A 21,604-nucleotide genomic window follows, 5' to 3' on the forward strand; every position below is an offset into this window, starting at 1 on the left:
CGAGGGGGTTTGCTGAGAGTGGGTTTACATGGACCTTCTTTCCCTCCCCACCCCTGCGCTCCATATCTCTCCGAGTGGACCAAGTGGGCAGCAGCCGGCACTAACCAATCTCAACATGTCGAAAGGATCAAAAGTGGCTCCATAACGGCCTCCCCTCCTTCCCTCCCCTCTCCATATAGAAAAGGTACTTGCTGTCAAAGTAACTGGTGTCTTCCTCTGACTCCAGGTGTGGGATGAACTCTGCCTTCTGCCGCAGCAAGCTATTCCAGTCCAGATCTTTGAAGAAGTTGTGCTGCTTCACTTCGTAAGTACCTCCTGGAGAGAGGCCATAGCAGTTATTAGGACAATCCATCATTCAACATGCGCCCGGGGCTCCTGATCGCTGAAACCTAGTTGTGTGTAATCGTACACACAACTAGGTTTAGAAGTGCCTTTCCTAGGAGGAGCAACGCTTCTGAACTCCAACTCAGGAGCTGGCTAACACTGATTACTGCTGAAGGCATGCTGAGATGCTGAGACGGATTGGAACGGTCCTGTTGCATCTTCCAGTTACACTCTCCAGTCATCAGTGCAACACTGCCACACCTGGGAGCAGGGATGTAGGTGCGGTATGAGCTGGGACTGGAGGGATTTTTGTAAGTTACCTTATCCTATTGCTAAAATGTAGTAAGCACTTCTGCATGCTATTCTTATAGGGGGTCAGAGTGGGCTGAATGGCCTGTACTGTGCTGTAATTTTAAAATCTAGACATACAGCTCAGCAATGAGCCCATGCCGCCAATTACATCCACTTGACCCCTGGTATGCTATTGAACAGTGGGAGGAAACTGGAGCACCCGGAGGAAACCCACAAAGACACGGGGAGAAGGTACGAACTCCTTACAGACAGTGCGGGATTTGAACCCCGGGCCCGATCACTGGCGCTCTAACAGCGTTGCGCTAACTTCTATGTCAACTGTGTTGCCTGTAATGGTCTATTCCTCCAATATACATTTACTTAAAATATATTTAATACTTAATAAATATCTTATTATAATGAGAAAAATTGCTATTTTTGAAAAATGTTTAAAGAAAATTTATTTTTCTTCAGTGCTTTTCTTCAAGTATTTGCTTGCCACCCACCACCTTCTCCTCGGACCCCAGCCCCTTCTCTCTCCTTAGACACAGTATTTCCAGGGCTGCCTGGCGGCTTTCTTTAGTTGGTTCCACTTGCTGTTATACTGGGGTTACCGTGGTGTTGCCAACTCTCTGGGCTTGCCCCGCTTGTTCCTGCCATTGAAAATTAATCTCAGGGACAAACTGTGAGCAAATCCAGAAGAAAGGTAGTAGACTTGGGTTGTGAGTGCAGTAAAACCCCTGTTATCCGAAATTCAGGCAACCGGCAAGAAAAAAAAAATCGAGGAAAGTAAATAAATCAATGATTAAAATAAATAAGAATAAATAAAAAAATTTTAAATGATAAAAGTAAATGTTCTCTGAAGTAACAGCAGTTTTAGTGAAGACGTGAGCAAATATTCACCCTTGGTCGTGCTTTGCTTGTTTGAATAAAATGGAGTCGTCCAGGATAAAGAGCTGGTTGATGTCACTCGCTGTTGGGGTGACTCTCTTAAAGGGTCTCCTTATTCCTGCTTCGTAAGAGTCTTTATGTTTATTAGTATATTATTATATAAAGGTTAAGGTTCCATTATTGTCATGTAATATTATATTTAGAATGTAACATACGTGTAAATTCTTTAACTTTGGTCTACCATATGGCAGACAGAGAGTTGCCACTTTGTCCAGCACCCCACCCCACCCCCCACTCCACCCCAGCATCTGGTGTTCCTAGGCCAGTGGTTCTCATCCTTTTTCTTTCCACTCACATACCCCTTTAAGTAATCCCTATGCCATCAGTGATTAATAAGGGATTGCTTAAAGTGGGATGTGAGTGGGAAGGGAAGGTTGAGAACCACTGCTCTAGACCTGATTGCTACTGAAATATTTGGCTTGAGAAAAATTGCCATTGGGCCATTTCCTTTGGAGATCTGAAACCGTGCACATAACAAGTCCATGAGGTACAATTAAAACAGTGGTTTTCAAACTTTTTCTTTCCACCCACATCCCACCTTAAGCAATTCCCGACTAATCACAGAGCACTGATGGAATTACTTAGAGTGGAAAGAAAACGGTTGAGAACCACTATCCTAGGTGGTCTCCCTCCTGCTTAGCTTCTGAGATCAGGTATAAAGGTATCAGCCTTTAGGTGCAGTAAGAATTTATCTGTAAACTTAGGGTGGTGGGGGGGGGGGGGTTAATTATGATGGCAGCATGGTTAGTGTAGCAGTTTTCACTATGAGGAACAGGGTTCAAATATAAATTTTGTAAGTTAAGGGAATCACCTGATTAAAGTGAATGACATAATTAAGGACTACAATACTGATTGGGTGAATGCCTCTTGTGAGACAAGGTTTGTAGAACTTGGGGTTTTCTCTTTGGGATAAAGATAAGAGATGGCTTAATGGAGATCTACAAGATTATGGGAGGTGTAGATCGGGTGGACAGCCAGCACCTTTGTCCCGAGGTGACAGTAGCAAACACCAGAGGACATCTGTATAAAGGGAGGGGAGGGAAGTTCAGGATTTTTTACCCATTGAGTGGTGGGTGCCTGGAATGCATTGGCGGGGATGGTGGTGGAGGCTGGTACTATCTTTGGCTTGGCTTCGCGGACGAAGATTTATGGAGGGGGTAAAAAGTCCACGTCAGCTGCAGACTCGTTTGTGGCTGACAAGTCCGATGCGGGACAGGCAGACACGATTGCAGCGGTTGCAGGGGAAAATTGGTTGGTTGGGGATGGGTGTTGGGTTTTTCCTCCTTTGCCTTTTGTCAGTGAGGTAGGCTCTGTGGTCTTCTTCAAAGGAGGTTGCTGCCCGCCAAACTGTGAGGCGCCAAGATGCACGGTTTGAGGCGATATCAGCCCACTGGCGGTGGTCAATGTGGCAGGCACCAAGAGATTTCTTTAGGCAGTCCTTGTACCTTTTCTTTGGTGCACCTCTGTCACGGTGGCCAGTGGAGAGCTCGCCATATAACACGATCTTGGGAAGGCGATGGTCCTCCATTCTGGAGACGTGACCCATCCAGCGCAGCTGGATCTTCAGCAGCGTGGACTCGATGCTGTCGACCTCTGCCATCTCGAGTACTTAGACGTTAGGGATGTAAGCGCTCCAATGGATGTTGAGGATGGAGCGGAGACAACGCTGGTGGAAGCGTTCTAGGAGCCGTAGGTGGTGCCGGTAGAGGACCCATGATTCGGAGCCGAACAGGAGTGTGGGTATGACAACGGCTCTGTATACGCTTATCTTTGTGAGGTTTTTCAGTTGGTTGTTTTTCCAGACTCTTTTGTGTAGTCTTCCAAAGGCGCTATTTGCCTTGGCGAGTCTGTTGTCTATCTCATTGTCGATCCTTGCATCTGATGAAATGGTGCAGCCGAGATAGGTAAACTGGTTGACCGTTTTGAGTTTTGTGTGCCCGATGGAGATGTGGGAGGGCTGGTAATCATGGTGGGGAGCTGGCTGATGGAGGACCTCAGTTTTCTTCAGGCTGACTTCCAGGCCAAACATTTTGGCAGTTTCCGCAAAGCAGGACGTCAAGCGCTGAAGAGCTGGCTCTGAATGGGCAACTAAAGCGGCATCGTCTGCAAAGAGTAGTTCACGGACAAGTTTCTCTTGTGTCTTGGTGTGAGCTTGCAAGCGCCTCAGATTGAAGAGACTGCCATCCGTGCGGTACCGGATGTAAACAGCGTCTTCATTGTTGTGGTCTTTCATGGCTTGGTTCAGCATCATGCTGAAGAAGATTGAAAAGAGGGTTGGTGCCAGAACACAGCCTTGCTTCACGCCATTGTTAATGGAGAAGGGTTCAGAGAGCTCATTGCTGTATCTGACCCGACCTTGTTGGTTTTCGTGCAGTTGGATAATCATGTTGAGGAACTTTGGGGGACATCCGATGCGCTCTAGTATTTGCCAAAGCCCTTTCCTGCTCACGGTGTCGAAGGCTTTGGTGAGGTCAACAAAGGTGATGTAGAGTCCTTTGTTTTGTTCTCTGCATTTTTCTTGGAGCTGTCTGAGGGCAAAGACCATGTCAGTAGTTCCTCTGTTTGCGCGAAAGCCGCACTGCGATTCTGGGAGAATATTCTCGGCGACACTAGGTATTATTCTATTTAGTAGAATCCTAGCGAAGATTTTGCCTGCAATGGAGAGCAACGTGATTCCCCTGTAGTTTGAGCAGTCTGATTTCTCGCCTTTGTTTTTGTACAGGGTGATGATGGTGGCATCACGAAGATCCTGAGGCAGTTTACCTTGGTCCCAACAAAGCTTGAAAAACTCATGCAGTTTGGCATGCAGAGTTTTGCCGCCAGCCTTCCAGACTTCTGGGGGGATTCCATCCATACCTGCTGCTTTGCCACTTTTCAGTTGTTCGATTGCCTTATATGTCTCATCCAGGGTGGGAACCTCATCCAGCTCTAGCCTTAGGGGCTGTTGAGGGAGCTGGAGCAGGGCGGAATCTTGGACTGAGCGGTTGGCACTGAAAAGAGATTGGAAGTGTTCTGACCATCGGTTGAGGATGGAGATCTTGTCGCTGAGGAGGACTTTGCCGTCTGAGCTGCGCAGCGGGCTTTGGACTTGGGGTGAGGGGCCGTACACAGCCTTTAGAGCCTCGTAGAAACCCCTGAAGTCGCCAATGTCCGCGCTGAGCTGGGTTCGTTAGGCTGGTACTATAGGGACATTTAAAAGACTCTTAGACAAGCTGCAAGAAAAATTGAGGATTATGAATGTGAGGTAGGGAAGGTTTAGATTGTTGAGTAGATTTATATAGGTCAGCACAACAGCATCGGCTGAAGGACCTGCTACAATGTATCTAGCCCAGGGGTGGGCAACCTTTTAAATTTTAACTTAGCCATACAGCACGGTAACAGCCCACGAGTCTGTGCTGCCCAGTTAACCTACACCCCCGGTACGTGGTGAGGGGCCGAAATGACCTGTTACCTTGCTGTAGGTCTTAATTTAAAAATTAAAAGCCTGCCCACCCCTGATCCAGAACATCAGTTAAATCACCAAGGTATGGAAGATTGCAGACCAAGTGTTATTAATATAGATGGATACTTGGAAGGTTAGCATGGGCATGATAGGCCAAAGGCCCTGCGACTTTATGACTTGGCTCATCTCCACAGATACAGTTCTGTCACTATCAACCATTTCACAGCCTGTAGCTCTCTGAATGAAATAAACAGCCATTGCCAGATAAATGGGCCACTTATTTTATTAAAACTCTGAATTGCTCGTCAGGATAATATTTCCATCTTAAATGATCTTATCATAATAATTACCAATTGGCACCTCAGTTTGTTCCAGCTTATTTAAGATCATCCCAGTGATTCAGTCTGAACAGACCCACTTAACATAGTCTGCACTGCAACAAGAGTGATTAGATTTTAAAATTCTGCTGATTCCTATCCGTGAAACTTGGCAGTGGATGAACATTATTTAATGTGATCAGCTGGCAATTGCCAAGTGCGTCATGTTTGGGCCCAAGCGTGTTTTATGAAATGAAAATGTGCAGCAACAAGAAACAGCCTTGCAACACAGCGAATCGAAGCAATGGATTTACCCATCTGGAACAAAATACGAGCAGAGGGATCCGGCATCTATGGAGATTGGCAGATGCCGCATGTGAATTTTCTGGTTGCTTGAGATTGTGTGTTGCACGATTGGCGAACTAATGGTGAGATGCACCGACCTTTACTTTCTGCAATTTTTTTTTGCCGGTTGATTGAATTCCGGAGAACAGGGGTTTTACTGTAAGTAAAAAAAAGTGGAAATCTGAACTAAAAAAATTGCAAGAACCACTGCCTAATCTTCTGATTGACAAAGTTCTGGATAGTGGGATTGAGTGGGATAACTCTTTTATTCCCCAATAACAGGCTTTGTTCACGATAAATTATTTACAAACTGATAACTGTTCAAAGTTTCTTTCCACCTTTCATGTCGTATCCATACATTTCCATCACTGGACATTCTTTCATTCATTTTGTATTGAGCCCCATGTTGGCAGATGTGGCATTTCAATTCTGTGCCCCACTCCTGCGCTGACAGAATCAGAATCAGGATTTATTGTCATGAACAAGTCATGAAATCCAGTGTTGGGCGGCAACATCATAGAGCAAGCATATATATTGTAACCATCTTACAACATGAGCACGAGACCATGGATATGTCCACCCATGGTCTCATGCTCTATCAAACCAAGACTTTCTGGAAATTGGAGAAGCAACACCTAATTTTCCATCTGGGCCCTCTTCAACCAGTCAGCCTTAACTTCAACTTCTCCAGTTCCTGCTTGTCCACTCCCCGTTCTCCCCCATCCCTCTGTCCTCCAGCTCTCCACCCCCTTCCCTCTCCATTCACACAGCCAACCCCCTCCCCTTGTTTGCTGTTGTGCCTTCCCTTCCTTAACCACCTACGACCTCCTGCCTGTGGGACTGCTCCTCCCCCTGCCCCTTCCCACCCTTCCATCATTTTTTTTGGGACGTCTGTGTCCATACCTTGATGAAGGGCTCAAGCTCGAAAGGATAGTTGTGTATCTTTATCTCTGTTACATAAGGTTCGCTGTTTGACCTGCTGAATTTCTCCAACATTGTGATTTAGTGGTGGAGCGAGCCTACCTGTTCCCAGCCGGTCCAGTGGGTTTGGTTGTAGGAGACTGGAGATCAGGTGCTGCGCGTCAGCAGGGAGAGCCTCGTCCCCGTCAGGCCACACAATGTCATCTGGAAACAAAACAAAGAGTTCAACAGGAGAAGCTGCGATTGGATCGGCTCTGTCCCTCACTGTCAGTTGTTATTCCATTAAAACTTTGTTGACTCTTTTGGCCAAACCTCACTCCATTTCCTGTCCCATGAAGCATTCCTGATTTACACAGTGTTGCACATAAGGAAATTTTATGGGCGGCATGGTTAGTGTAGTGGTTAGCGCAAGGCTATTGCAGTGCCAGTGACCCGGGATCGAATCCGGTGCTGCCTGTTACCCCCCCCGTGACCTGCATGGGTTTGTGCCAGGTGCTCAGGCTTCCTCCCACCTTCCAAAAGAAAAATTTTTGTAGGTTAATTGGGGTATTTGGGCGACACAGGCTCATGGGCTGGAAGAGTCTGTTACCATGCTATATGCCTAAATTATTTAAAATTGGGATTTGTCAGTCAATGAGGCATCAATACAATAATCCCTGTCCATATGCAGCGCACGAACATGGAAATGAAGGGCATTAAAATGGAGAAGCTGGGATCACAGTCCAGTGTCCCAGAGCTTTCACTGTTGCAGACACTCAAACATCACGCTTGTCTGGGTTGCAAACTCACCGCTAATGACTTGGCCAAACAGTTCCTCGGGGGTGTCACCAAAGAAGGGAACACACCCCACCAAGAATTCATACAGGATAATACCCATCGCCCACCAGTCGACTGGCTTCCCGTAGCCCTGCCGAAGGATGACCTCGGGGGCAATGTACTCAGGGGTTCCACACACCTGAAATGTACAGATGATGTTAGTAGGTCCAAAGAAAACTGCTCTAGATTCCGTGACCACCCCATCCTTTAGTGTCACCCCCCAGAATTCGTCCTCTAAACTCACATGCCGCTCTACACTGTTCAGACAATCTTTAATGAGCCGGGTTTTGGTCCACTCCTGCACCCCTGTACCCCCAACACAGACAATGTAACCACCCAATCAAATAAAGGCAAATGGCATGTTACACAGTGCAAGAGGCACAGAGTACAATGGGAAAAGAGCCTCATTGCAGTTACACAGTGAGTACGGTGTGCAGGCTTGGGCTCTTTGCCCAAGGAAAGAGAGGCCAGAGAAAGAGGGAGGGCACGTGATTCCTGAGACAGGGAGTGGTGGGAAAGTTGTACAATCGAGAGGTACCAAGCAGAATGCATGCATTGCATAAGCGCCCTCGACGTACCGGCCAAGAATCCGGAAAATCGGACAATCTGGACTGACCTGTTCCCCAAACAGTCTGGGTTTTAGGACTTCAGCATCACACTCTCAACTCCCTTTGAGTCATCATGTTCTCCCTAAAACACCTCACCTTTCACCCTTAACCCATGCCCTCCAGTTCTTGCCTCACTTCCCAGTGGGAAAAGCTAGCTTGGATACCCTAATGTATTCTGCTACACTCCAGGGAATAAAATCCAAACCTGCTTAAGCTTTGGAACATGACTGTGTGGCTCGGTACGACAATAACACCATCTACAAATTTTCCGACGATACCACGGTAGTGGGTTGTATAAAGGAAGGGGATGAGTCAGTATACAGGAGGGAGATTGAAAACTTGGCTGAATGGTACACCAACAACAACCTTGCCCTCAATGTCACCAAAACCAAGGAGCTGATTGGGGGATCAGAGGTAGAGAGGGTGAACAAATTTAGATTCTTAGGCATCATGAAGAAAGCACGTCAGCACTTCTAATTCCTCAGGAGGTTTGGTACGACACCAGAAACCCTGGCAAATTTCTACAGATTTGTGGTGGAAAGTGTGCTGACCGGCTGCATCATAGTCTGGTCTGGGGACACCAATACCCCTGAGTGTAAAGCCCTCCAAAATGTAGTGGACACAGTCCAGGACAACACAGGCAAAACTCTCCCGACTATTGAGTACATCTAAGGGGAACGCTGCCGTCGGAGGGCAACAGCAATCATCAAAGACCCTCACCACCCATGCTCTGTTCTCGCTGCTGCCATCAGGAAATAGGTCTAGATGCCACAAGACTCACACCATCAAGTTCATGAACAGCTGCTCCCCCTCCACCATCAGACCCCTCAACAACAGACTAAATCAGGGTCTCTGACTTGTGCACTTTATTGATTTTCTTTTTTATTCTCTCTGTATTGTTCAGTCAGTTGGTTTACATTTCTTTTATTTGTTTACATGTTTACGCTGTGTACAGTTTATTTTTTGCACCACCAATTAGTGGTAATTCTGCCTCGCCCGCAGGAAAAAGGATCTCAGGGTTGTATGTGATGTGTTCTCTGACGATAAATCTGAAATGGTACCTGCAGCAAGTTTGGACATTATGTGGCTGTAGAAGGCACTACATAAATGCAAACTCCTGATTTCTGCACCTGCCCACTTAAATCTTCAGGTCTTCTCCTCGTCTGACGTGCATTTTGGTTACAACCTCGATTCCATAGAAATACCAATTCTTCTAAACATCTTCAGCCACTTGAGTAAATCTCCCAAAGCAGTTTTGATTGTGCTGTTTGGAAAACGAAGGCCGTTGCGATGGTGGTGATTGTTTGTTATTGAGAGGTTAAGTTTAGCAGTTGAGGTAATGGAAACAGCCGTCACAGTGCAGTTGGATAATTAATTAGAGCACCGGGCTGGCAGTGGATTATCCACGCTTCTGCACATCTTTTATATTTGCTCCGATGAATTTTGGCATTTCAGTCTGATGCAGTAATCACTCAGATTTCAGATTTATTGTCAGAGTACATACATAACATCACATACAACCCTGAGATTCCTTTCTCCTACTGGTAGTGCAAAAAAAACTGTACCCTCTGTACACATGTAAACAAATAAAGAAATGTAAACCAACCGACTGTGTAATGCAGAGAGAATAAAAAAGAAAATCAATAAAGTGCACAAGTAAGAGTCCTTAAATGAGACCCTGATTGAGTTTGTCATTGAGGAGTCTGAAGATGGAGGGGGAGCGGCTGTTCCTGAACCTGGTGGTGTGAGTCTTGCGACAGAATGTGCGTTGTGCGGCGCGGATCCTTGATGATTGCTGCTGCTCTCCAACAGCAGCGTTCCCTGTAGATGGTCTCGATGGTGGGGAGAGATTTGCCTGTGATGTCCTGAGCTGTGGCCACTAGCTTTTGCAGGGCTTTACACTCAGGGGTATTGGTGTCCCCATACCAGACTGTGAAGCAGCCAGTCAGCACAGTTTCCACCACACCTCTATCGAAATGTGTACCATTTGTTTCTAAGGTGCGGTCATGGTTAATGCAGGAAACGTGTCAATAAGCTTTCGTAAATAGCAAATAGTGGTCCACGAGGTGTGTTAGACTTGGAACACACAAACTAACAGCAAGAGAAACAGCCAATTTCTCCTGAGGCTGCTTTGCTATTTAATAAGACCCACAGCTAATCTGATTGTAGTGTCAACTCCGCTTTCCCGTTTACCTCGGGCTAACATTTCATTCATGGCCTTTCAAGTAACACTCTACCCGCGCCTTATAAATATTCAAAGACTGTTTCCACAGAGGGTTTCAAAAAGCTCATCGTCTCCCTCGTTGCAAACTTCAGGAACTTTTCTCAGCGATGAGCATGTCGTGAGGAGAGGTTTGGGGGAAGGGGGTATTGGTAGGGAGCTAGTCAGGATAGGAATCCCTGCAGAAGTGAAGACCCTGGGATATATCTCCAGGGCCCATGTCAGAACAGCCTTCAAGAGGGTGAAACCTCACAAGGCATCAGGCCCTGACTGTGTACCTGGCAGGGGACTGAAAACCTGAGCCAATCAACTAGCTGGAGTGTTAACGTACATTTTCAATCTCTCATTGCTGCAGCCGGAGGTTCCCACCTGCTTCAAAGGGGCATCAACCTTCCCGGTGTCCATGAAGAGTGAGCTGCCTCAATATTGCCCAGTAGCACTCACGTCGGTTGGTCGTGGTCTGAATTAACTCATACCTAAGTAAAAATCTAGACTCACTGCAATTCGCCTATTAGAATTGCTCTGCGCAGATGCAATCTCACTGGCTCTCCACCCAACTCTGGATCACATAGACAACAGCAACATCAGGCTACTCTTCATCGACTACAGCAAAGCTTTCAGTACCATCATACCCTCAATGCTGGCCAACAAGCTCCAAAACCTGGGCCTCTGTAAACTCCCCCAACCCCCCCCACCGCCCGCCACAGGATCCTTGACTTCCTCATTCGACGACCACAGTCAGTACAAATTGGAAACAACGTCTCCTCCTCAATGACAAATAACACAGGCTCAACTCAAAGATGTGTGTTAGGCCCTTGCTCTACTCGTCCTGCACCAGGCACAATTCAAATCCTACCTACAAATTTACCCCATGGTCATCGGCAGAATCACAATGAGGAAGGGCACAGGAGTGAGGGTGGATCTAGCTAGTCAAGTGGTGTAACAACAGCAACCTTCCACTCAATGCAATTCATTGTTCATTCAGAAGGGCAGCATAGCAGTTAGTGCAGTGCCTTTTCAGCGCCAGTGATTGGGACCAGGGTTCGAATCCTGTGCTCTCTATAGTAAGTTTACCCCCGTGACTGTGTGGGTTTTCCCTGGGGCTCCGGTTTCCTCCCATTATTTGAAACGTTTTGGGGTTGTAGGTCAATTGGGTGTAAATTGGGCGGCATGGGGTCGAGGGCCGAAATGGCTGTATGTCTGAATTTAAATCTGATGCTAGAGAAGAAATAGCTGTTTCTGTATCACTTGGGAGGAAATAAAAGTGGACAACTTTCCATTGGATCAATCATTGCTTAAGTAGGTTGTAAGGACGGATCTATTTCAGTAAAACATGTTGTATGTTTCTGTGCTGGAGAGAGCTCTAGATGGGTGGAGGGTGAATTGCAGTGTAAATATAAGCGTGAACCTGTAGTCAGGTCAGAGCTGGTAGCTGGAACAATATGAAACTTAAATCTCAACATTAATGCTGCATCTGACGGGGAATATGTTACAGATAGTCCCTGACTCATGACCTATGTGGTTTGTAACCATCTGTACAAACGACGGAAAAAATACTGTATAAATTTAAAAAAATATATGTAAATATCACAATTACGCCCTTGGGGTGAAAGTAGGGGCCTATCTATGGAAAATAGCACCTATGGCAGGGGTGGCCAACCTCTTTTGAGACCTGGCCTTGGCAGCGGCCAGGTTATATTTGACGAACGATAAGATGGATACAGTGAATTTCTGACGTACGTCCACTTTGTGATACGACCGGTCGGTCAAAACGAAACTCGGTCGTAAGTCGGGGACTATTGGGAAATAAGTAGAATATATAAAAGGAGAGACTTGGAAGGATGAGAGGCATCCAGAGGACATAAAAGGTAGCCAAGGTTTCAGGCCTACGCCCCTTGTTAGTACTCCAGGTGATTGGGAACAAGGTGGGGTTGATAGAATACCCTCACAGTTTTGGGCTAAATCGCTTCTTTCTATGGCTAAGAAAATGTGAGGAACATCCCAAGGCCTCTCACAGTTCGAGCCCAGTCTGCAGAGAATCGTCAGCTGCTTGCAAAGCAAGGCTTGATCAAAACGGGATCCAGACACTTTACACGGGCATCCTGCTCAGGGGAAATTCCTGGGGGACATGAATGCTAGCTGCAACAGGAAACACTACAGCACAGGCCCTTCGGCCCACAGTGTTGTGCCGACCTCTAATTTTTAGTAGTATGCGCAAAAAAATCTTACATTGTGCAACTTTTTTTTCCTGTGACAAAAGTACGTGTGCACTGAATGCTTGTACAAATGTAAACTCGAAATTGTTTCAAGATGATTTTGGCACAGCCTATGTCTCATGGCTAATAAAACTGTACTGGCACTTTTTAATATAACACAAGTATGATTGCATTCTACAATGTTAGTATTATATATTATCTTAGGTAACGAACCTTTGGTGTGCGCATTAATTTCCTTTGTGTGCTGATTGCAAAATGTATACAGAGGAGTGCTGACCTAATAACCTACCCGAACAACTGCCTAAAATTTCCCTCTTGCATAACCCTCCATTTTCCTCAGTTCCATGTCCCCCATCCTAATGGTCTCTTAAAAGATCCTACTGCACCTGCCTCTTCCACCATTCCATGCCCCCACCACTCTTCGTGAAAAACCTACCTCTTACATCCCCCCCTGTATTTACTCCCAAGCACTTTACAACTATGCCCTCTCATGTGAGCCATTTAAGCCCTGGGCCTCCACCCGATAATCGCCTCTCCTCATCTTGTCACCAAGTATCCTTCACCACTCCAGGATCAAGATCAGTCAATCTATCCTCAATAAGGCCTGCTCTCCAATCCAGGCAACATCCTTGTGAATCTCTTCTGCACCTTATCGATAGCATCCACATCCTTCTTAGTGCGGGGTGGACTGGAACTGGGCACAATATTCCAACTGAAGTCCAGCCAACATCTTATTCAGCTGTTACATTATCTCACGATGCTTGAACTCGATTCCAAAGTTAATGAAGGCCAACACACCATATGCAATCTCAACAGAGCTGGGGACAGAGGAACATTCCTTTCGTTCTGCACCACCCACTACATAAAAATAACGGTAACGCACTGATTCAGGCAAAGAAGTTGAAGCAAACATTTAATGTCCAGACCTGTTTATCCAAGAATTCTCTGGCATCTTTTTCAATGTGACCCTCATAGAGGTTGGTGGTGAGGTTCATCAGTCCGATTTTTGAGAGGCCAAAGTCTGTGAGCTTGATGTGGCCCATCGATGTGATCAAGAGGCTGCAATGGAAGAAATATTGTGGGTCACAACCCAGCAGAGCACAATGCCTGGTGTAGATTGGCGAAGTAAACCAACAGGGGTCCCTACAGCCTTCAGGTCTGCTAAATAATTGAGAGGTCAGGAGGATTTTCACATTGTGGGGCCAACTAGCATCTTCCTAATATCTCCCACCAAGATATTGATGGGAAGGAGTTCCATGCCTTGAAATATCCTTCAGCAACTGTGGAAGTATGGTCCTTTCTAGTTCAGATTGATGTTTAAATCTTAAATTTTTGAAATTGAAATTTTTTTTATTTAAAAATGTTGAATTTAGACATACAGCACGGTTACAGGCCATTTCGGCCCACGAGCCCGTGCCGCCCAATTGCACCCGATTGACCTTCCACCCCCACCCAGTATGTTATTGAACTGGACACCACCCACCCCCCCCCCCCCCGGGGAAAACCCATGCAGAAACGGGGAGAATGTACCTACTCCTTATAGACATCGCGGGATTCGAACCCAAGTTCCCGATCGCTGGTGCTGTAAAGACATTGTGCTAACCGCTACACCAAATGTGCTGCCCATAATACATTAACATATTAAATAATTAAAATATTAATACATCATGCAACTTGATTAATGCTTACGCTGGGGCAGTTACAGATACCCAGGACAGTGGGGACCCAGGACGTGTGTTCCCTGGCCATGACAAACTAGCTGATAAAATTCCCTGAGCCCTGATGTATGAGGGGCATAGATAAGTTAAATATTCATAGACTTTTTCCCAGGGTAATAGAATCTACAGAGCATTGATTGAGAGGAGAATGATTTACCAGGGAACTGAGGGGAAGTTTCTTCATACATAGGGTGGTAGGTATATGGGATGAGCTGCCAGAGGAAGGGGTGAAAGTGGACAGTTGCCGCTACTGCTGGTGCTGTCCCACTGAGAGCAAGGAGTGGGGACAGTGCACTCCCTCCGCAGGGTCCTACCGGCCGTCCAACTAGCAACGGCTCAGTGCAGGCTTTAAACGGGCTGTTAAAGGAGCTGACGGTGTTTTATTTTAAAATCCTGAAACCGCGGAGGACGGTGCCCAAGATGGTGGGGCCTGTGCTGGCAGAGGCCTCAATGGGTTGCAGACTCCGAGGAAGCAGGGCACCAGAAAACAGGGTAGAGAGCAACCCCTTCGAGAAGAGAAGCAGAGGGGGACTCTCGTGATGGAGTAGTGGCTGGTTGAATGGAACCAGCCCTCTCCAGAGAAAATAAAAAAAAGTTTGAAAAAACAGAGCTCAATAAACATAAAATACAGGAAGAGAAAGATAAAGTTACAGAGAAGAGACAGAAGATGGCACCCAAAAGAGAAAAAGTAAGAATAACAGAGAAAAGGAAAGAAGGAAAATCACTGGAGAAGAAAGAAGGCCTTACCTGCACGTCGGAGAAGAGAGCCACCGTGGAGAGGAGCGGCCGATCTCCGGTGTTGGTGAATCCCCAGAGGAGCGGTGTCCTCTCAACCAGTGGACTTCAAAAATGGCTCTCAGAGCCAAGAAGAGGTGAGCAACTGCACATGCGCGAAGAGTTGAGCATGCACAGTGCGCAAGTAAAAGAAAAGGTTAACGCCGGCAGGAGGGGGACTCAGCTGAGGAACGGCCAGCTGCAGAGTGGCCAGCTGAGAGACGACCAGTATCGGGGCGTTCGGCTGGGGGAAGTAAGCAAGAAGGAAGAAGAGTGGTGAGAAAGAGAATGAAGGGCTGGAAGAGGGTGAATGGCAATGGGGCGACCGGCAGGGGGACGACCTGCAGTGGGAGGCCCAACAACGGGTCGACCTGCATCAGGAGGCCCAACACCAGGAGACACAGCAGCTGGAGGCCTAGCAAGGATACAGAAGCAGCTCACCAGAGAAGGATGAAGATACACAGATACAGAGTAGAGAAGAAGATGACACAGACATAAATACAGACACAGAAGAGGAGGAGGAAGACCAAGAATTTCAAAGGAAAGAAGAAGGTAAAATAGAAGGACAAAATTTAGATGAAGCTTTTTTCGAAGAACAAATGAGGTCATTAAAAGAATGAACTAAGTTCTAATGATAGCCAATCAAAAGAAAAATGAAAAGAGCTGAAGACTGAAATAGGGAAAAGAGGAGAAAATGTGGAGGAATGAGAAGCTGCTGTAGAAATGGAGATAAATGATTTAAGAGGGAAGTTGGAAGAGAGTGAAAAAAAATTAAAGAGACAAGATTTATTATCACAAAAAATTGACATATTGGAAAACTACGTAGGCGAAACAACATAAAAATAGTGGGCCTGAAAGAAGGCAAAGAAGGGTCAGATGTGAAGGAATTTATAAAAGGATGGATCCCGAATGTGCTGGGAACGACAGACTCACATGAAGAAACAGAAATCAAAAGGGCTCATAGAGCACTAGTACCAAAACTGCCACCACATCAAAAACCAAGATCCGTATTGGTAAAATTTCTAAGATATATGACAAGAGAAACCATACTGGAGCAGGCAAGAAAGAAGGTTAGAGAAGACAATAAGCCGTTGGAATATAAGGGACAAAAAATATTTTTTTACCCAGACATAAGCTTCGACCTTTTAAAGAAGAGGAAGGAATTCAAAACGGCAAAAACAATCTTATGGAAGAAAGGTTATAACTTTATATTAAGACATCCAGCAGTACTCAAAGTATTTATTCCTGGGGAATGAAATAGACTGTTCTCGGACCCAAAGAATTTGCTGAACATTTGCAGGACAGAAGAGAGGAGGAGGAGTGATAAGAAGGATGACTGGCAAGAAAATAATCAAAAATGTAAAAATATAAAGTAAAGATAATGTATATATAAAGATTTAAAGATGGATAAGAGAAGGGGAAAAAAAAGAGAGAGCTTTGTTATAAGTACAGGAAAATAGTGTTCTCTGGGGGTGGGAGAATAATGGTCACTGCGAAATCGGTTGACGCTTGCGAGTAAGTTTGCAAACCGAATGGAAAGGGGAGTTGTGGTTGCCGTCAAGGGACAAGGGGCCATCCAAGGAGGGGAGGTTCATTTGGGGTTAAAGGGTTATTGCTTGTGGGGATTGTTGGGGTATTTCAGGTCTTAAATGCATTGTTATATATTGAGATTAAAAAAGGAAAACTTAAAAAACAGTAATGGAAAAAAGGGATGGAGGTGATGAAGAGGCGGAAAATAAGTGAAAATAAAGATATAAGATGGCCACGTTGACTATATGATATAAACATTAATTGAATATATAACCAAGTTTAAGTGTATCTCATTGGGGAAAAAAAATCACATATAATTTAAAAGACAAAGTTACAATGTTTGAAAAAACCTGGAACATAACAGAAAGAGCAGGCCTCGGACCACCACCACCTAAAATGATGAGAAGATAAACACGATCAGATTTAATGTGAGTAAATAGACGATATGTCTTTTTTGTTTGTATTCCTTCTGGATAAAGATATTGTTTTATTGTATTTTCTATGTTCAATATTTACTGTTTTTGGAGGGGGGTGGGAAGGGGGAAGGGAGGGATGGGGGAAAAGAAGAGAAAATGTCACTGTGAATATTTAAAGAGATGCATCTGTAAATATATTGGTTGATATGGTTCATAGTGCAATAAATAAAGAATTACAAACAAAAAGAGAAGGAGAAGCACAGGATATGACCCTACAGGACAGTGACCATGGCAGCGGCCCAGTGAGGGGCTCTGCGGCTGAAGAACAGATGGGCAGTGGGGGTGTTTCCGACTCAGATGAGGAACCCACTCGGACTGAGGGCTGCTGGTGACTTACAGTCAAAGGACCCACTTCAGGCTGCGGACTGTGGGAGACTGGCTGAAGGGGTACCAGGTATCAGAACCGGGATTTGAGTGGGTGCCAGGTCCAGAATGGGTCTTGAAGGCTTCCTGAGCCTGTCGGATGTTTGGATCTGGAGGCCAATGGATTGGACTAGTCTGTGCGGCTCCCCTCAAATTTTTTTGTAGTCAGTGCGTGCAAAAATCTTACGTTGTGAAATTTTTTTTCCCTGTGACAAAAGTATGTGCACACTGAATGCTTGTGCAAATATAAACTTGAAATTGTTTCAAGATAATTTTGGCCCAGCCGATCTCTCATGGCTAATAAAACTGTATTGGCATGCATAACACAAGTATGACTGCATTCTATGAAGTAACGTATTTAGTTAAGATTTTATTCTACTTTGTTCAGTTTGTTGTTCTATTAAATAAATTAATTAACTAACCTTTTGGGCACTCATTATTTTCGTTTGCGTGCTGGTTTCAAAATGCGAGTGTGCACGCACAGCTTAGAGGGAACAGTGTGCGGGAGGCAAAAGAACAGACGCTCAGTGACCCTGGGGGACTCTTTTACTCCTCTTTCTCTGACTGTAAGGGGCACTGGCACATAGGGGTAGGAAGTGTTCAGAGGGATATGGGCTGAATGCAGGCAAATGGACCTAGCTTGAACAGCATGGGTAAGATGGGCTAAAAGACCTGCTGTAGAACTCTCTCATTCTAGGCTAAGTTGGGTGAATAGCTGAGAGAGAGAGAGACAGATGTAGCAACAAGATGGCGAAATGAACTGAAAGGAACAACAGCTGGATTCTAATGAACTGCTTCTATTCTGCATGTAGAAAACATAAAAATATAAGAAATCGGAGCAGGAGTTGGCCATTCGGCTTATCGAGCCTATTCTGCCATTCAATGTGATCATGGCTGATCTGATGATGGGCTTGTCTCCACTGATCTGCCTTTTTTCCATATCCCATAATTCAACTGCTTTGTAAAAAATAATCTGTCTTTAATATATTTACTGAGGTGGCCTCCACTGCCTCAACGGACAGCCAATTCCACAGATCCACCACCCTCTGGGAAAAGCAGTTCCTCCTCATCTCCATCCTAAATCTACTCCCCTGGATCATGAGGCGATGTCCCCTAGTTTTGGTCTCCCCCATCAATGGGAATAACTTATCTACCTCTATCTTATCTACACCTTTCATAATTTTTTATGTTTCTAGAAGATCCCCTCTCATTCTTCTAAATTCCAGCGAGTACAGTCCCAGACAACTCAATCTCTCCTCATAGTCTAAACCACCATCATCTCTGGAATCAACTCGGTGAACATCCTCTGGACCATTTCCAAAGCCAGCACATCCTTCCTCAAGTAAGGAGACCAGAGCTGCACGCAGTACTCCAGATGTAGCCTCACCGGTACCTCGTACAATTGCAGCAGAACCTCCCTGCTCTTAAATTCAATCCCTTCAGTCATGAAGGCTAATATTCCATTTGAAAATGTTGAAATGCTCAGCAGGTTAGGTAACATCTATGATGAGAGAAAGAGTTAACGCTTTAGTCCCATGACTTTTCATCAGAGCGGTCCTCATGCTAACTCTTGTTTCCCTGCAGACCTGCCCTGGTCTGATGAGTGTTCATTCACTTTATTTACAGCTTCCAGCCTTCAACTTACTTGTCTGGCTTTAGATCTCGATGAACGATACCATAATTATGGAGGTATTCCAGGGCCAGGACAGTCTCCGCAAAATACATCTGAGCCAGGTCCACCGGTAATGCTCCAATGTTCTTTAACAGTGTGGCGCAGTCACCTCCTGCAAAGGGAGGGGCAAGAGGTGAGGAAAGTATGCTCTGCTAGACTAGATTAGGGAGAGAACTAATAAAAAAAAATGTAGACATACAGCACGGTAACAGGCCATTTTGGCACACGATCCCGATTAACTTACACCCCCCAGAACGTTTCAAATAGTGAGAGGAATCCCCATGCAGACATGGGGTGAAAGTCCAAACTCCTTACAGACAGCGTGGGATTCGAACCCAGGTTCCAATCGCTGGCGCTGTAAAGGCGTTGCGCTAACTGTTGCGCCAACCATGTGGCCCACAGTCACAGTGAAAACATGCAAATTTGTTGTACAAGGCAGCAAAGATTAAGTCAAGTTTATTGATTGCACAAGTACAACCTGACGAAACAGCTTCTCCGCTACACCAACTCTTTTAAGAAAAGATTAGGTCAGTGCATGGATGGAAGAGAAAAGTAAATCACGAGAAACTGTGGACACCCTGGCTGAAGTAAAAACACAAAATGCTGGAGAAACTTGGAAGTGTCCTTTATATAGCAAAGGTAGAAATACCCGACTGATGTTTCGGACTTGAGCCCTTCATCAAGGTATGAGAGAATGTTGGCAGGCATCCAAACAAAAAGATGGGGTGGGGGCGAGGGTAGCAAAGGCAAGAGATGATAGGTGGAGAAGAGGCGGAGGGGACAGCAGTGATCAGGGGGTGGAGTGATGTCTGGGTGGGTAGAGGCGGAACTGGAAAAGGGGAGGGGAACGAAAAGGTGAGCAAGGTTAGCAGAGAAGTCAATGTTAAGGCCATCTGGCTGGAGGGTGCCCAGCTGGAAAATAAGGTGTCCTTCCTCCAATCTGTGGATGGTCAGGGTGGGATAGTACGTAAGGGCATGGGTAGACATATGAGTGTGGGAGTGTTTGACCAGCTGAGTTTCTCCAGCATTTTGTGTTTTTACATGGATGGAAGGGGAGTGAGGGTTCTGTACTTGGTGCAGGTCAGTGGGATTGGACAGAATGGCTAAAGAGCCAAACAGCCTGTTTTCCGTGGTGTTATGCTCTCTGGTTCGATGAAAATCAAACTCTTCCAGTTAAATGTTGTCAAAGCTGGAGATCATCAGAAAATTTTAAGACTGATCCTGGCAGGGGAAAACTTTTCCCATCTCTGTGTAACAGTGACAAGTTCATTGCTGAATTAGATTGTACATGATGGGCACTCAGTGAACTAATGCTGATTGTGAACTTGTGCAGTATGCAATTTTCTTGCACTGACATTTAACGCGCAGACATGCATAAAGTGAATGCTCGTGTCCTTCGTCTCCAGTTCTGGAACTATGGGGCATAGGTTTAAGGTGAATGGGGAGAAATTTAAGGGGATCCCGAGGGCAACATCTTTACTCAGAAGGTGGTCTGTGTCTGGAACGGGCTGCCAGAAGTGGGCAGGATTTGTCATTGAAAAGACACTTTGACATTTGGCCTAGAAGGTTATGGACAAAAAAAAACCAGGCAGGCCTAAAACTTTGACTTGCTATTACTCTCCATGGACGCTCTGGGACCGGCTGAGTTTCTCCAGCACTTTTGTGGACTGCACTGGACACCAGCAGGCTTCTTGCTGACCAATGCAAGCCAAAGAACTAGTGAAAACTAAGAAATGCTAGAGGAACTCGGCAGGTCTCATGGCGCTCAAAGGGGGTAAAGATACATAACCGATGTTTTGGACTGAATTTTTCTTCAAGGTTATCTACAGTAAAACCCCTGTTATTCGGAACTCGAGCAACAGGCAACCTCAAGCAATCAGGAGAAAAAAAGGCGTGAGGAAAAAAGAAATAGAATTAAAATAAATTTTAAAAAAAATGTTTAAAATTGTAAAAGTAAAAGTTCTCTGAAGTAACACATAAACCTTTGGTGAAGGTGGGAGCAAATATTCAGCCAGCGGAGTGCCTTAGTCAGGCTTTGCTCTTAAAGTTATGTGAAACAGCAATAGCGTCGCCCGGGATGAAAAGCTGGTTGATGCCGACGACTCTCTTAAAGTGTCTCCTTATCCCTGCTTCGTAAGAGTCTTTATCTTTAATTATATTCATAAAAGCTTTATCTATAAACTTGGGGTGGGGGGGTTAATTATCTATAATGTTATTGTTCGTCTTTCTGGCGGCTCCGTGGAGGGGGAGGAACCTGCTTTCAAAGAATGTGACAAAAATAAAGTTAAATTCCTTAAGGTTTATATATTCATGCAAGTGTAAGTACAGTGTAGCATTTTTGTCTTTTAAACAGTTTATTCTTAATGCAGGTGTATTAGTCAGGCATTGTAAGTCTCAAGCAACTCAAAACTCACTTGTCCAGGATCCACCAATCCCCATAGGTGCTGGATACCAGAGATTTTATTGTATCTATGAATCCTGCAAGACCTGCTGAGCTCCTCCAGCACTTCTGTGTTTTTACTACAATCACAGCATCTGCAGACGTTCATGCTTCACTTTAAACCAAAGAAGTGTTTCCCAATATAATCAGGGTGAGTGGACGATGGCTACAAACTAGGG

At 45.4% G+C, this 21,604-nt stretch overlaps 1 protein-coding gene across 1 annotated transcript in view; it reads right to left on the minus strand.

Moving 5' to 3' along the window:
- Positions 1 to 21,604, minus strand: part of LOC138756804 (microtubule-associated serine/threonine-protein kinase 1-like) — an 80,162-nt gene that overhangs the window by 23,045 nt on the left and 35,513 nt on the right. Inside the window, exons 14-18 of the mRNA XM_069923193.1 lie at positions 18,959 to 19,097; positions 13,379 to 13,511; positions 7,381 to 7,546; positions 6,694 to 6,795; positions 193 to 315 (exon numbers count right to left, since the gene is read on the minus strand). Of these exons, the coding sequence (XP_069779294.1) occupies positions 193 to 315; positions 6,694 to 6,795; positions 7,381 to 7,546; positions 13,379 to 13,511; positions 18,959 to 19,097 (663 nt within the window). The remainder of the gene's footprint in view (positions 1 to 192; positions 316 to 6,693; positions 6,796 to 7,380; positions 7,547 to 13,378; positions 13,512 to 18,958; positions 19,098 to 21,604) is intronic.

The sequence above is a fragment of the Narcine bancroftii genome, chromosome 3 (genome assembly GCF_036971445.1).
Source record: "Narcine bancroftii isolate sNarBan1 chromosome 3, sNarBan1.hap1, whole genome shotgun sequence".
In the NCBI taxonomy this organism is placed as follows: Eukaryota; Metazoa; Chordata; class Chondrichthyes; order Torpediniformes; family Narcinidae; genus Narcine; species Narcine bancroftii.